Source organism: Aptenodytes forsteri, unplaced genomic scaffold, assembly GCF_000699145.1.
Source record: "Aptenodytes forsteri isolate BGI_AS27 unplaced genomic scaffold, ASM69914v1 Scaffold3, whole genome shotgun sequence".
Lineage (NCBI taxonomy): Eukaryota > Metazoa > Chordata > Aves > Sphenisciformes > Spheniscidae > Aptenodytes > Aptenodytes forsteri.
The window spans coordinates 223,307-235,739 of NW_008795283.1; the positions used below are offsets into that span (position 1 = coordinate 223,307).

Here is a 12,433-nt window from a genome sequence, read left to right on the forward strand (position 1 = left end):
TGAGCCGCGAGGAGCGGCTCCGGCAGCCCCGGGGAGCCGGGCGAGGGGCGCCGGGGGAGCTGCCAGACCCCCAGCCGTCCTCGGGCCACCGGAGCAAACCTCCACAGCGGCGGCTGAGGGTCCCCTCGGCTCAGGGAGGTACGTCCGGCCAGCACAGGCACCCACCGACACGCAGGAGGCACGAAGGAGCGTTTCTGGAAGAACAAGCTGAAAGCTTGCCATTAAGCAAAAGCATGACATCGAGACAAGTGGATGGTAACTGAAGACAGGTCACGGACTATGAGCAGGCTGGCTGGATATGAGGGAGCGAGCACTCTTTGAAACTTCAGCCAAGAGTAGTCTTGCAAGGGAAATCTAGCTTGTCCTGTCTAACCTGGTAAGAGAGCAAATACACTCAAATACAAGCAAAGAGAGGAAATACACTTGGTTGTTTTGAATTCAAGTCATACATAAGCTAGTAACCCTGTTTTAAAATGGTCCCACAAAAAAGCATTAGGAAAATAACTTGAAGGGATCTTTGCGCTTCAAAATAAAAACCATATTAAAACTTTAGTAAAGTCAATGAGGCATCTTTACAAGAAGCCTCTAGTAGAGCTGTGACTCATTTGTGGAAGAAAGGAAGGCAATTTCAAACTTGAAGCTTGCCTTGCTATCCATGATATTTGAAGAGTAATTAATCCACAATTCCTTTTTAAAAATGCATAACCTAATAGGGTTACTAACATATAGGAAATGCTACGATACATGTAATCATTCTAAATAAAAAAAAAGTAAAATCTCTGAGGGACCATGTAATTCTGCATGTTTAAAAACAGATGTTGTATTTCACTATTCGACTATACTACAGGAACATCTGTGGGAAAATGAAGTGGCACAGAAGTATTGCACATAGAAGTTAGGTTTTACATAAGCATTTTGACACAAATACCAAGTTTCAATAGGTCGTATGCATATGAAGTACATTTAAAAGAAGCCGTTTTTAGACCGAAAGCGATGCCTAACCATTAACCAAATACAACCATTTGTTATTTTAAGAGGAAAAAAAAAACCCCAAAAACCCAAACATGGACATACAGCTGTACCAGACTATTCTCTATTTATATTATTGATATCAGTTTGACCTATGATGAAATGTCTATTAACAATACCTTACACTGCATGACTGTTCTAATCTGTAAGTCTGCATGTATGACATCCTATGTTCCTACATAGGAAAATGTATAGAATATGAAAAAGTGTGACCCTCGTAATATAAAAGCCAACAGCTTCCAGTTTTAAGTGTATCCACTTTCTAAAATACTACTCCTGCAAGCAGCTATCAGCCAACTCCATTCAGTAAAAGCACGAAAGGTCGAATGCTTCCCTCTCAGTAATAGGAAAGCATTAGTGGTAAGAAACAGGAATTCAGTAAGAAACTAAACTTACTGTTTGGGGCCTTCCCCCCACCCACATTTAGAGCCACAATCATCTAGCTAGATGGTTATTTTTAGTGCAGGCTCCTGTTTGGAAAGGAGGAAGGAAACGCCCCAAATTAGACCAAATCAGTATGTGAACAGGTTAAATAGTCTAAGAACAAAAAAGTCTCTATCAAATTAACAGTAATATAAAAATATATAATTCTTGGTTATGGATCTTACTTGTTCATGGTTTCAGAATGATTATCAGGGGACTAAGGGCATGTGTTAGGTTAAGGTGTAAATAAGGTGTAAAGTCTCATTCCACAGTAAAGTCCAGATCAACAACTAGTATATCCAGTTCTGTTGTATAAATATTGATATTTTTTCCCTCTATGCACTATGTGTAACTTTTGAAGTACCTTCCCATCACAGAATGGATCATACTACGGCATGCTGCACTGAACACCCAGTGGCAACATACATACTTTGCTAATGGATCTCATTCTCAGTATACTCTTAATCTGTGCATTCACTAACATAACACACAGTGTGCATTAAATCGTGTATTCAGACAGTAAAGTGTTGTAATGTTGGCAAAAAAGGCTTTTTCTACCCCAAATTTTCCAAGCTTATCTTGAAATAATTCTGTTACTGCGTGTTGAAAGAAAAACGGTTAACAAAGGAAAGTTACTTTCTATACTAAGAACCTCTCAGCAGTATGTAATTTGTGTTCTACCCCCCAGCATCACAGACACAAATTATATTATCACTGAGAAGTAATAACACTAGTTTGAGTAAGAGGTAAACACTAGAAGTGACTTTATAAAGCAACGTTTTGCATCCTGAAAGAGGAAAATTTGTTGAAGTACTTGCATAAGCCAAGCCAGAAATGCTACAGTGAACATTCCTTCCTCCTTCCACTACTGAAGAAAACCTCAACTTCCACAAAATTAATTTTTTTAATATGTCACAACTGCTTCTAAATACTTATTTACCTGGATATTTAACATTCCAGCTTAAATTTTAGATGTCTTCCTCACCCAGACACCTTCAGTCTCCTAAGGAAGAGTACAAGCTTATGTCCAATACATAAATAATATAGTAGATGAATACACACCTTTAGTTTAGGGCAGAAGAAAATAAGCTGAAGTTTCACAACTTGAGCTTTCACTGAAAAATCTCAACAAGGACATTAGGCAATCTGTCACACAGTGGCATTACAACGCATTTGTCATATTTGGCTTGTTTAACTACTACTAATGACAGAGAGAGAATGCCATACTAGCAGGACAAAAAGCACTCACGAAGTTCACTCTCCCTCTTCTCTGTATTTACTACAAACAGAGCAAGTTTTGAATTTATTTAGAATTTGGAGAATTTTTGGTAAATGCTGATGCAAAACTGTATGGGGAGAATGGAGAAGTAATTTCGTAGGGTAACATCAAGTTGCAGAAAAAAAAAAGAGGAAGGTTGCAGCATATAAGTATGTAAAACAAAACATTCTCACGCAACTGAAGCACAACATAAAAGTAAAATCTGAGCATTACATTTCAAGTTAAAAAAGAACATTGTGGTGTGTAGTATTACAGGGATGAGAAAGAACATACTGGGATCACATCTGCATTTGCAGGCTCTAGTCACCTGACATAAAGCAGGAGGTAGTTTTAAAAAAAAACCCACCCCTAATTTGTGAACACTTGTTGATTCGGAAAGCAGTGTTAAATATAATTGCATGCTGCACAAGACTCCAAAAGAATGTCAGCCCTTAAATCAAATATATACATTTTTAATATCTGAAATATTTACATGGTGGAACCTTTACACGATCCCGTTTGTTAAGAACAGTGTTTTCAAGTGTCCTCTCCAGATACAAAGAACTAGTAACTCAAGGTCATAGTTATGTTTTCTGAACAGGTCAACCTGTATCCTTCAGTTAAATACAATATAGAGATACTGGAACACCTTTACTTAATTTGTTTGCTATTAAGAATTGTGTTTAAAAATTAAAAATGTTTGAGACAGTTTGCTCCCTGGAACACAGTCCTCCTGCAATCAAAACAGCTCATAGCACATTATCGATTTGTCTTCTTACCCAGGTATGAGATAAAAAATGCAGTTTACAGTACATCTCATCATTTATACCATATCAGCCTATTTATAAAAACCCATACAAACAAGGCAGGAAAAGATCACCCTCTTTTTGTGGACAACAGACTGCTTACAGTAGAAAACAAAAGTCGGGTCTAGTTTAATAGTATGGATAAAAACAAGACTTCAGCTTTGAAACTTATGGTTTAGTTTTTGTCAACTGCTATGGTCAGTTACATCCAAACAGGTATTTTTTTTCTAAATACTAAAAAAATGTTTTCTAAAATAATTTCTTTTAAAAAAAATCCATCTGATTATTTTGGAGACAGAAGGGATAACAGGGAAGGGCTAAAATGAAATTGAGCAGAAGATATCCTAGGTTTAAAAAAAAAACAACCAAAAAAACCCATTAAATAGCACTTACTGAATTGAGGTCCTGCTCTTGTTTTAACTGAGCAAAGAATAAAAAATTTCCTGCAATTTGCACTTTCTAAGGAAAGAAGCAGAGCATCTGCAGGAGATTAAGTTCCCAGCTTCATTAGTAATTCTAAATGGCCAAAGTACAAAGACTACTGCTGGTTCACATCAGAACGAAAAGTCTGAGGGAACTCCTTTTCCAGAGTCAGATGAGGGGACCAAATGAACACACAAAGCTGTTCTGTGAAAGCAGCTCAAGCCACTTATTTTTAAATTGTATTCTGATCATTCCTTAAATAAAAAGAGGGAGAATATGCAAAAAAAAAAAGAGCGCTGATAAATTTGCAGTAAAATCATTTGTCTTCATCTGTAACTGATATAGTTCCACATTAAGTGCAAATGTTTTGCAAAAAAAGGGGCTTTTTTTTTTTCTTAGTATTTACAAGAATCAGAGTAACGTAACAAAATTACCAGAGAGCGTGTACAGTAGCTGCAGCTTGTAAAACATACCGGTAATTGTACCTTGTGAATTATAAAGAAATTTGCAGTAAAATCATTTGTCTTCATCTGTAACTGATATAGTTCCACATTAAGTGCAAATGTTTTGCAAAAAAAGGGGCTTTTTTTTTTTCTTAGTATTTACAAGAATCAGAGTAACGTAACAAAATTACCAGAGAGCGTGTACAGTAGCTGCAGCTTGTAAAACATACCGGTAATTGTACCTTGTGAATTATAAAGAGAACCAATGCAGGACTCAGGTAACTAACTGAGAAGGGTAATGGGGGCCTCAGAGCAGAGGACAAAAAAATTCACATTTTCTACATAAAAAAATATAGATCTCAAGTCTCTGAGAACAGAGAAAATTCAAAGTCTTTGAATGATGGAAAGAAAAAAGCCCAAAATTGAAACGGAACCCTAGAAGCAAGGAGAGTGCTTTATTTCACTAGACCAATCTTCTTCGCTTCTGTCTCGTATATCAACAACCTCCACATTTTGACTATGAAAACTTCAGCTTCTTCGTCTAGTACCTGCAGGAAATACACATTTTACAGATTATTTTTTAGGTTAGGCATTCCAGTTACAAAGACTAATTCTAGACACATCAGAACTACAAAGTGGAGGTAGTGTCATCCAAGTTAAGCCTTTGAGCAAGGCACTGGATAAAACTTCAGTGAATTTGTCTGTCCTGCATTTATCACCTGACTTGACTAGGCTCTAATTATATACTTGTATAATGCAGCTGTTGAGCACTAAGAGATAAAAGTACCAGTATCCTAGTCTCCAAAAGTGGCTTGGGAAGAGGCAGACAAATGGCAGGCTTGGGAAGAATGTAAGAACAGGACATACACGTGGTATTTTCCCTTAATTCTCTCCTAGTCTCTGCTCATTTTCATCTTGGAACTTCCTTGGATATTTATTAAGTAATCCCTTGATGGATTTCTCTTCCTTGAACTTATTGTCCAGGCTTTTCTTGAATCCATGCAAACTTCTAGCATGCACAACATCCCTCAGGAAGTTCCCCAGGTCACCTACTAGTCACACCAAGGAACAACCTACTAACTTCCGCTATAAATCTGGCTCCTACCAACTTTGCCTTTAAGTTTCCTTATTGGAAGAGAGTGAACAATGAGTTTTTATTCACCTTTCAGTGTATGAAAACATGGTGAAACAGTAGCATTATTTTGTGAAGTTTCTCTCTTCCAACACCAGGCAAAAAAGAGCTTTTACTCTTCTAGAGAAAAATCACCTTTTGCTCATTAATTAGGAATAGACCTACTAAACCACTAATTATAAAAGTCTAGTTACAAGAATGAGAAGGAATAAAAGTTTATATTTCTGATCCAATTCTGTTATTGTTCATTCTTACCTCTACTGTTAGGGACAGAATCTTTGTTCCACGTTTCTGAATACTGAGAAATTCTGAACAGGGATCGGTACTTTCTACCTAGATGCTGTAACTGTAAAATCATGCCTGTGCTAGCATGATCTGTTTAATCAAAACAGCTTTCATACCTAATGCATGTTTTCTATGAACGCCAAATATTTCTGTTATGGACTCCTACTATTTCACACAATTGAACACTAGCTTCAGTATAATGTAGAAGGTATATCAGTTACACAGTTTCTGCTTACCATGGCGACATCATCCAGTATGCTCTGTGGTGAGCTGTGAGCCATAACCTGAAAGAAATAAATGTTTTTAGACTGAAAAATCGGAGTAAACCATATAAACATCTTTGGACAAAAAACAGATACATCTCAAGGCCTTATTTTGAATGCTTTGCACATGCAAAAAGTATTTCCAGTTAATTAGTTTCCAGTATTAGCCAGGGCAAAAATTAGTATTAAACTACATCAGATTCCATCATAGTAAGTGCTAGTTTATGTCTAGTTACTGAGGAACAAGTTCCAGGAAGCTCCAGAGATTCAACAGGTCCTGTATTTGCTGGCTATTCTTGCACCTCCAATTAAGCTCTCCTAATTTGAGGAATAAGATCCCCTTCCTTCAACAATTCCTAATGGAAGACAAAGGCAAAATCCTCCCTGTATCACTCTTCATAACTGAGTCTTCCATCTGCCTGTTAAGTATTTCAAATTATTTTTTTCAGAACCAAATAAGTTGTTTTTCAATATTAGAAAATGGCTTTTTTTTTAATATAAAATTTAAGCTTGGCAAATATTCAACTTCTGCTTTTCACTTTCTACTAACCACCTGTGCCACAAAACTATCATTTGCTTTGCCTCTCATACAGTAGCCCTAAAGATAAACCGAGACAAGCCATTATGAACGTGAGTACCATGAAAGCTGAAAAACATTTTTGAAATTCTCTATTGATGAAAAGCCATAGAGTTGTCATGACAGATTTAAAAAGGCAAGTTATTAGAATTTAGTTTGTAATTTGATGGAAGAAGCTATGCACGAGTTTAGTTTAAACAAGTCATGCAACAGCCAAAAGGTATAGCAGAATGACTTCTAATGCTAACTCTAAAACCTTAGTATTTGCTTACTACTAAAGCAAACAAAAGCATCTAAAAAGCTTTTTAAGAAGTTAAACTAGTTAATCCAAAAATGTATGTAAAATCAAGCTACTGGTTTTTTCCCCTGAATTCACACAAATCCTATTTTTAAGTTAAAAATGTTAATGGCCAATGAGATACTAACTCTGAAATCTAATGATAAAACTATCAGTTAAAACAGCTGCTCTTGTCAACTGCTTGTTTTTCAATCCAGTTCCATATGTTTATCTAATAGATAACAGAGAGCATCTAGCATATACATATTGTGCATAAGCATTAAAGGAGGTAACTTGTAAAACAGTAGGGTACATATTGATTCCAAGTACACCAACTGTCTCTGTTGACCAGTATCATAGATTACAGAGAAGCTATGAACAGACTGCCTTCAAATACAGATACTGCAGTCATTGCTGCAGCTTAAATAGGGAGCAAAACCCAGACTTCACAAAGGAAGTGGAAGATATTAACCTTAGAACAAACGAAGTCAACTAGCGTGGCTTCTTCTTCACCAATATATTCTATTATTTTCTTGTTGATCCACGGTCTAATTCGACGTTCCATTAGTGTCTGGGGAAAAAAAAAGCACACCATAATTTCCATAAACTTTACCGTCTTGAAACCATACTGCCAGATAGGCAGCTAGAAGACCCAAACAACTATTTAGCAAAGGATACATTTTGCTATGAGATAACCCTTAGCTATTTGGCATCTGCAAGTATTTCTGACAGCCATTCAAACATGTTTTTACAGGACCTTTTTTCGCCCCCTTCCATAAAACTGCTAGACAATTTGTAGCAACAATTCAGGAGACCAAACAAAAATAAGCAGGCATACTTCAGAATAAGTATTATATATGGACAAGAAATACAGTACTCAAGTTTGATTCATTTGATGATGATGCTCCAATACACTGGGGTCCCAGGAACATTGTTTTTCTATTAAATTCCAAGGTTTGTTTGGAAAAAAAAAATACGCGTTTTTGTGAATGGTTAAAAGAAATCAACTTACTGAATCCACAATTGACCAGTCAAGAGGATAAGCAAAGAGCTCTGGTTTTGCTGTGGGAATCTTCTCAATGAGACTCTTAATATGTTTGCGTTTTTCTTCTGTATTGACACTGCCTTTGATATTGCTTTTATCTTCTTCTCCATAATCCAGGGGGACAAGTTTCCTTTTCCGGGGCACATCATCACTGTCTTCGTCATCAAATTTATTGAAAACGCTATCCACAGCAAGCTTCTTCCTTTTTACAGCATTGGGCTGATTAGGACTATTGCAGGCACCTACCACCCAAAAGACAGAATAACGTATTCATAAACTGCAACTGAAGCTAGTTTGCTCTTCACAAATTTCTTGAGGAATATCAGTTTATATGTTATATAAATGTCTGTGAATGCCTAACCATCAACGTGTTAATCTCTCAAACTCTGTTATAAAAATGGCAAAGGAGGTAAAAATCTCAAACTGAGTTTGTTTGAGATTTTTGAAAAGTAGGGTCTTTCTCTGCCGTGAAACCAATTTGCACCCTCACTGAGGGAGGACTATAGCATGAGTTCAAACCTTAGCAGAGGCAGAGCACAGAAGTGAAAGGCTGCAATGAATCTAGCTGTAGGAAAAGCGTTAATCAGTTAGCCTAATACCATACAGTCTCTCTTCATTCAAGATCTAACAGAGTGTGAGCTCAAACTGCAGCCCCAGTATAATTTAATTGAAGTAATAAATAGTAAATGCAGAAACCTTCTGGAATACAAATATCCTTAGTTCTGCTGCTCAGAATAAAATTTTTTTTAAAACACACAAGGAAATTGCTAGAATACTAAGGAACTCTACACTCATGTTCCATTTGCAATTGCCATCAATTCATTGTGCTACTCTAAGAGGAGGAAAAAATAATCTAATCTTCAGTTTTCTTCTTTTAAAAGGGTCTTTGTCAATAAACATAAGTAGTATCTAGGGCTTAAATCTAACATACACTTACATCAATGAAAAGTAGCAATGAGTTTTAAAAGAGATATTTAGAGATCTATTAATGTGAAAAAGCATGTGGAAATAACTAATCCCAGCTCAGAGCATTCCTAAAAAAAATTAAGCCTTGAGGATGCCAAAACTTCGCTCCCTTTTTCCCCTGATATTGGAAGAAGAGAGATCTATAAAAGGTATCTTCTGAATAGGAGAAATCAAGCACAGCATCTGGATAACAACAACTTGATGTATGTCAAAACATACAATATATTTGGAAAACTGTGTGGCTACTCAGCTTGGCATTTTTTTCATTCTGATCCCATATGGAACATTAAAATAAAACGTAAACTTGCCCAATTTGAGGCTAAGTCCTATTTTGGGCCGATGCTCCTCCGGCTGCTGTTGATCAGGTGAATTTTCATGAGGGATAATAATACCACAGGGAGATTCATCACCAGGTGTGTTAGGGGTTGCATTTCCACTAGCAGAAGAAACAGATGGGGCAGAACTGATGGGTCGTAAAGTTGGTTTAAGGCAGGGCTTTTGTTCAGGCTCCTCTTCCTCCTCCTCCGGCTCTTCTCTTTTTTCCTCTTTTTCTGCCTTTTCTTCCTCTTCCTCCTCAGACTCTGGCTCTTGTTTTATTTGTGGCTGCCTACGCCGCTCAGCCTCCTGCTCCATCTACAATGAAACAGACAATTAGCAAAAAAGCAGCCTTCTCAAAAACAGCACTGTTTTAAAAGAATCTAAAGATCCTCTGTTTCCTAAAGAAGTCTGTTAGTCAAGAACAAATACATGCAACTACTGCCATTATAATCAGAAATACTGGTTAATCCAAATTTGTTTGTTTTCGAACTCCATCCAAACATAGATCTGGAAAGTTATTTTTTGTTTCCAGTGTTCTTACTGCTTATCTGAACTTCTTTTTAAGAAAAAGTGAACAGAGCAAATATTAACTATCAGATCTCTTACACAATTTTGCTCAATACCACCAGAATACCAAGGGCTCTTTTTTTCCTGTCAGACCAACAGCTACTTACCCGCTGGAGTTCTGCATCGGGATCTGGGTGTCCTTCCGCCAGAAGGCGCTGCCTAATTTCTTCTAATTCTTCCTTTTCCCTTTTCCTATCCCGTTCATCTGCTTCCATCTCTTTCTCCCTGTCTCGTAGCCTCTTCTGAAGAGCACTACCCCTACAAAAGATATGAATTTTGAACATTCCAATGAGAACCTTGTACCATAATACAAGAAATACCTGATACAGATGTATCTTCGACTAAATGAATATAAGATTCTTAAGAGCATCTGGTGCCCTCTATTTTTGTAACAGAGGAATGTAAGATACCAGTTCCCTTCGTTACTATACAGAATTTACCCCAATCACATTAAACAGATGTGGAGAATGTGACTACCAATCTTCTTAGAAAAAGAATCAAATTATTTTAGAGGTTTATACTTGACAAGAACCAGTTCTGCTAAATTAGTTTGATGCAAATTTTAGATAGTCCCATGCTGAAGGATCTTCCCCATCCTTTACAGAGTTAACGAGCTTGTTCTTCGTACAATTTACAGCTTCCTTGTAGTGAATTCTTTTTAGAGGCATGCTTGATCCCTTCTCTCTGCCCCCACCACCTTATTTTGGCATTACACTAACCTCTGCTCTGCCTCACCCACAAGTTAAGTGATAGGAAGGAGCAGCTATTCCCAAGCATTAACAAGCAGCAGTAAGGAGTTTCCCTTTTCCCTCTGGCACTTATCAAGTGACACTGAAATAGTTTAGATAATTATGACCCTTACGTCGCCACATAATTACTCAAATATAAACTCCATAAACCTCTGCCAACAAACCCCACAATTGTGTTAAAATGAACAATGAAGATTTTATTGTTAGGAATCAATACAAAGACATACCTGTAGTATTTTGGATCATCTCTGTCATCATCATAATCTTCTAAGAATTCTTTTAACCGTTTGGCTTCTTTTGCCTGCAAGAAATTGAAACATAAGTAATGTTATAAAATTATTTCTTTTCAAGAGTTTAAAATTTAGTAATATTATTAGTAAGTTAATTTAATATCTACTATGCTTCAAACTAAAGAATACAGTTTTCCAGACAGAAAATGGAAAGGTTTTGGAATTGCATCCTCTTCCAGGGATCTGTCAACTTGCTATCATATGTTCAATAGTAGACAGTACATCCTTTAGGTCCACTGGGATCATGTCTCTGATTTGCAGACTACTGTTCTGTTATTAGCATTTTAAAGGGTTTTTAAATATACACACACACACACACTTTTTTTTTTTTTTTTTTACATCACAAAAGAAGAGGATCAAAGTTCCTGTTCTTCGAATCCGTAAGTCTGGTATTGGATATTTTAACATGGCAGCTGAAGTTTATTTTATCAGTACTGTTTTGTTTCAAGAGCTGTGCTTTTTAAAAAAGACTTAGTTATGCAGAAAATAGAAAACAGAAACATATCTAATGGATAATTCTAGGATAAGCACTCTCCTGCTGTGTTACTAATCCAAACCATGTGGCACTGTATTAATGAACAGGCCTAAAAATTAAAGGGGCGAGGGGACAGTTCTTTAAGGAGAATATAAATTAGGACATTCTAACCTGTATCTAAGCAATATCTTTAAGCCAACAGTAAGATATTTGTATGCTAATGACTTAGAGAAACAATTACAATTATGGTTGTAAATTCAGCACAAAATTTAACACTGCTCTCTACAACTGCCATCCATAGCCAGCATCCAGGAGGATCATGAACAGAAAATATCCTTGAGTCATTCTCCAACATTTTTTTTACCCCTCTCACGCATTTAAGGGGAAAAATTAGATTCCACATAAAACAGTGTATTTTCTAAATTTTTTTTTTTTTGGTCTTTCCTGTGTGTCTCTGCATATTTTGCTTTGAAGCAATTCCCAATCCATCTCCTGCTTAGAACCCTCTCATATCTTCTCCTTCTCTGGGAGAATTATGAAGTAAAATAACTCCACCATAATTTAAAATAACTTCTTTATGCTTCAGCACAAAACTATGAGATTACAGAAGTATCTCTCTTCCAAAGGTGCCTTTTTGGACAAAACTTCCAAGCATTACATTGATAACTGTGATAATTTCACAACTAATGAACTAAAGACAGAAATCTACAAAGTGCTTAAATATATTATAGAATATGATATCATATTATAGAAGGTTCAGGCACGTGAGCAGGTTGGAAGTAAAAAGACTGGTCTAGTTCCACCTTCATGACATAGAACATATAGCAGGTTTTGCTACAAATCTGACACAAATACAGGTTACAGATGTAACAGTGCATAATGATCAAACCACAGTATTTTGCAGCTGCCTACTTCTCATCCTTTTGCCTTCACAAGACCAAGCCACTAGGCTTTGTTTTCCAGACTCTCAATAGTACTCCCACTTATTAGACATCTTCTGTTTCAAGTCTATTAACTCTTTTTCCTCCAACATTTTTTACCCCTCTCACGCATTTAAGGGGAAAAATTAGATTCCACATAAAACAATGTATTTTTTAAATTTTTTTT

General features: G+C 36.5%; 1 protein-coding gene across 2 annotated transcripts in view; it reads right to left on the reverse strand.

Annotated features, from left to right (window-relative positions):
- Positions 1 to 4,448: 4,448 nt before the first annotated feature.
- The window catches only part of RBM25 (RNA binding motif protein 25), a 27,483-nt gene continuing 19,498 nt past the window's right edge, over positions 4,449 to 12,433 (reverse strand). For both annotated transcript variants that reach the window (XM_009279264.1, XM_009279263.1), the window contains 7 exons: positions 10,789 to 10,862; positions 9,920 to 10,070; positions 9,236 to 9,560; positions 7,929 to 8,203; positions 7,389 to 7,487; positions 6,036 to 6,083; positions 4,449 to 4,930 (listed from right to left, as the gene is read on the reverse strand). In XM_009279264.1, the coding sequence (XP_009277539.1) occupies positions 4,838 to 4,930; positions 6,036 to 6,083; positions 7,389 to 7,487; positions 7,929 to 8,203; positions 9,236 to 9,560; positions 9,920 to 10,070; positions 10,789 to 10,862 (1,065 nt within the window). In that variant the 3' untranslated portion in view covers positions 4,449 to 4,837. The remainder of the gene's footprint in view (positions 4,931 to 6,035; positions 6,084 to 7,388; positions 7,488 to 7,928; positions 8,204 to 9,235; positions 9,561 to 9,919; positions 10,071 to 10,788; positions 10,863 to 12,433) is intronic.